The following is a 4,040-nucleotide window of genomic DNA, read 5'->3' as shown; positions in this document are numbered from 1 at the left end:
TTTCATGGCACTCAGCGGGTGTTGCATTGCTTCAGTCCAAAACAAGTTAAATAAAAAGCGCCCATCCATAAATAAAAGTGTCTCACACGGTTCCGGGGGGTGAACAAAGGCCTCCTGTAGCAAATTCATGCGTTTTTATAAGAAAAATATCCATATTCAAAACGTAATAATCACTTTAATCTAGCTTGCGCTCACTGTTGTACACAGAAGCAGTTCCGGGCGGATGACGTATGAGGTCGGCGTTGCGCATGCGCCGCTCAGAAGTGACGAACGCGGAAGCACAGCGGAGAGAACAAGACAAAACAACAGTCAAGAATAAGAAGTACAAAACAAGGATTTGAAAAGAATAACTTCTTTTGGACTGATGCATGCAACACCTGCTGAGTGCCATGAAACATCTTGAAAAATCAAAGAAAATTTTTAATATAACTCCGGCAGGATTCGTCTGAAAGAAGAAAGTCTAGGATGACTTGAGGGTATTTTTTCAATTGATTGATTGACAGCTCTCCTGTCCCCATGTTGAGAGAAATCAGATGTTACTGTAGCTCTAAACTAAATATGAATATGCATTAATTCATCTGACTCACAAAAAAAAAAAACACAGATTCAATATTCTTCAAAATTAATAAAAATAATGCAACTCAGAATATGACGCAAACCTGCAATAATTAAATGTTAAACAACACAAATATCCTTTATGTATTTATTCCCATTCTATTAACCAATGTCTTTGCTTCTCACCTTCGATGATCCAGTTCAACCGTACTAATAAGCACAAATTACTCTAGACAAACATTTGTGTGTCTTTTTTTATTGCTGAAGTGTGTTGAAATTTCTTCTCCTGCATTCTACTGTACGGACGTAAATTTACTTTCCCTTCAGCCTGAGGCTTTTTCATTTCACTATTGGTGTGAAAAGGCTTTTATATTTGCCAAAAATATAACTTTTTTATTTTAAAAACAAACAAGCAAGCCCTGTCCAGATTTAAAAAGTAGCGCAAAAGTAACGTAATGCATTACTTTCCATAAAAAGTAACTAAGTAATGTAATTAGTTACTTTTTTTATGGAGTAATGCAATATTGTAATGTATTACTTTTAAAAGTAACTTTCCCCAAACACTGGTGATTTTTGCCAAACGATGCTGATTTTTGAAAGCACCAAAACAAACGTGCCCATACCCCAACAGGACCTCGCCCCTATTTTGATATCTCCGCCCCACACGTATGTGGCATAACGATGATCGCGGAAACAAGTGAAGATGACACACATGCATATTCAAACAAAAGCCAACACGGATAAGTTGTGAGAAGCAGTGCAAAATCAACGTTACTCACCTATCAAGAAGAAACAACGCAACCTCTGCGTCCGATTCGAATCCTTGAGTATCGGAGTAAGCTGCTCCGATATTTACGCGGGTCCTACCTCTTGCCTGATCATAACCTTTCTTTTTAATGTTTTGTTTCTCCAATATTTTCCTCTTTTTTTATCTTCCAGGTCTCTCTATCTATAGTTGATCTGCTAATATTCGTCTCTGCACTTAAATTAAGCGCTCTCTTCTCGCTATCCTTACAAGACATTCCCCTTTACTTCTGATTGGCTACAAGTGTGTTTTGTGACTCGGTCCGACACTGTAGTCAAAAGTGTTTTTCAAAAATTGCTTCGTGCACCTTTAAGTCAAATATAGTAATATAATATAGTAATGTAATGATTCACAAAGAGACAACACTTAATGCCTTTTTGATTTATTGTTTATTTTGGCAAATCTGCTTTTCAGAAATTCATGTTCAGCGAAGCTCCTCCCACAACAATCACACATTCAGTAATTCACCAATAAATGCTGGAATATTCCTATCAGTTCACAAGTGAAGATGAGCATCAAAGCATCAGGAAGAGCTGAAACCTGCAGAATCAAACACACTGAAGATACTGAAGAACTAACAGGTTGTAATTCATTCATTAATAGTGCTGACAGTTATAAAGCTTCAGGCAGTTTTATATTGTGTTTGTTGTGACAGGACAAATCATTAGAGCTGTTGAATAGTTTTGCTAAAGCATCAGATAATAAGGGACACATCCTATGACTTCATCTGACCAGCACACATCCAACAAGTAGTGGTTCACCAAACTGATTCACACCATCCCATAAACCTTGAATTTCCATAAATATTCCCTCTTATCGCTTATTCATATTGACTAAACAATTAATGGAACCTCACGATTTTTTAAATAGTAATTTGAAGATCAATGTACCTCATTCATGAACATTTTCAGGGAGGTATAATTTATGAAATTGCATCAAAATGATCAAAATTTTGCAATTCAGTTGTCTACATTCTGCTGTTCGTTTTTTATATCCTTTCAATTTATTATGTCCTTTCACTTTTCTGTTTTTTTTTTAACAAGTTAATGAAAATTTACTGTTTTTACTTTTATTTCAGAGTTGATTGAAGATAATGAGGAGAAAGAAGAATTGAGTGAAGTTGAGGAGAAAAATCATGTCAGAAGTGAAGAAAAACCCAAACAGAAAGATTTAAATCAAAAAAGAGCCAAGAAATCTTTCACCTGCACTCAGTGTGGAAAGAGTTTCACACGCGGATGTCTTCTCAAGCGACACATGACAGTTCATACTGGAGAGAAACCGTTCACTTGTGATCAGTGTGGAAAGAGTTTTACACGATCATCCACCCTTATGTTACACATGAACATTCACACTGAAGAGAAACTCTACACGTGTGATCAGTGCGGGAAAGCATTTTTGTGGTCTTCAAACCTGACAACACACCTTAAACTTCATGCAAAGGAGAAGCCACATTCATGTCATTTGTGTGGAAAGAGTTTTACATTAATACAATATTTGAAACTACATCAGAAAATACATACTGGTGTGAGAGAGTACATGTGCTTTGAGTGTGAAAAGACTTTTACTACAGCGCAGTGTTTAAAACTGCATGAGAGGATTCACACTGGAGAAAAACCATACGCATGTGGTCAGTGTGGGGAGAGTTTCTCACAATCAGCAAACCTTAAGTATCACATGAACATCCACTCTGGAGAAAAACCTTATAAATGTTCACACTGTGACAAGATATTCAGTCGGTCAGGAAATCTGAAAACACACGAGAGCATCCACACTGGAGAGAAACCGTATCGCTGCACTGCATGTGGGAAGTGTTTCAATCGTTCATCTAATCTACACAAGCATACAAAAAACATTCACAGTAAGTAGATCATCTTCAGATCCAGCTCTTTCAGATCTGATGCTGCTTCCTCACCAAATGTGACACAATAATGCATCAAGCAATAAAATATCATCTGGATAAATCTGTCCTAACCAGACATTACAAGTGACATGACAAAGAAACATTATCTAAAGTTTTCACAGTGAATAAAGTTCATCTTCATCTTCAAAACCAGCAGATTCAACTGAGAGATTCAGATCAACTCAAAGATGGAGTTCCTCTACAAAGAACAATGTCAGAAAGTTATATTCTTGTTTATCATTTTGCTTCATGATATAAATTATATCATTGTGCTTACTTATGAGTTTCATATTATGTTCAGTTGTTTCATATCATGTTCAATATGTTTAATAAGCAGGATTGTAAGAACAATTCAATTCAATTGTATTTGTATAGCGCTTTTCACGATACAAATCATTGCAAAGCAGCTTTACAAAAAAATTAGTTTCTACAATATATTTAGTAGTAGCTTATGGCTGATGTCCATATGGCAGACATGTACGGAAAAATCAATTAAAGACGTAATCAAACAGACGATGAACACTATTAACAGCAATTATTATATGATGCAATCAAACTTATAGCAAAATGTGGTAGTTCTGTATGTTGTTTCAGGGTTGGCATCATCTGAGGTCCTCTGAGGGGTTGGCATCATCTCTTCTCAGGTGTTCTGGATCCAGACTGAAGCTTGTGTAAATCCTAGTTACCACGGGATGTCAATCCCAGCAGAAACAGAGAAACACATAGAGACATAATTAGCGCAGCTGCTGTTCCAACCAAGCAGAATGTATTTGTTCAACC

General features: G+C 36.4%; 1 protein-coding gene across 1 annotated transcript; it reads left to right on the top strand.

The window, feature by feature from the left end:
• Positions 1–2,257: 2,257 nt before the first annotated feature.
• On the top strand, positions 2,258–3,265 carry LOC107655785 (zinc finger protein 239-like). The gene is made up of 2 exons (XM_016443366.1): positions 2,258–2,275; positions 2,462–3,265. Exons 1-2 carry the CDS (start codon positions 2,258–2,260, stop codon positions 3,224–3,226), a joined length of 783 nt encoding a protein of 260 aa, XP_016298852.1. The 3' UTR covers positions 3,227–3,265.
• The last annotated feature ends 775 nt before the right edge of the window (positions 3,266–4,040 follow it).

This window comes from Sinocyclocheilus anshuiensis, unplaced genomic scaffold (assembly GCF_001515605.1).
Source record: "Sinocyclocheilus anshuiensis isolate Anshui unplaced genomic scaffold, SAMN03320099.WGS_v1.1 scaffold1655, whole genome shotgun sequence".
NCBI lineage: Eukaryota > Metazoa > Chordata > Actinopteri > Cypriniformes > Cyprinidae > Sinocyclocheilus > Sinocyclocheilus anshuiensis.
The sequence above is the reverse complement of the archived record's forward strand: the minus strand, read 5'-3'. Positions and strand labels throughout refer to the sequence as shown.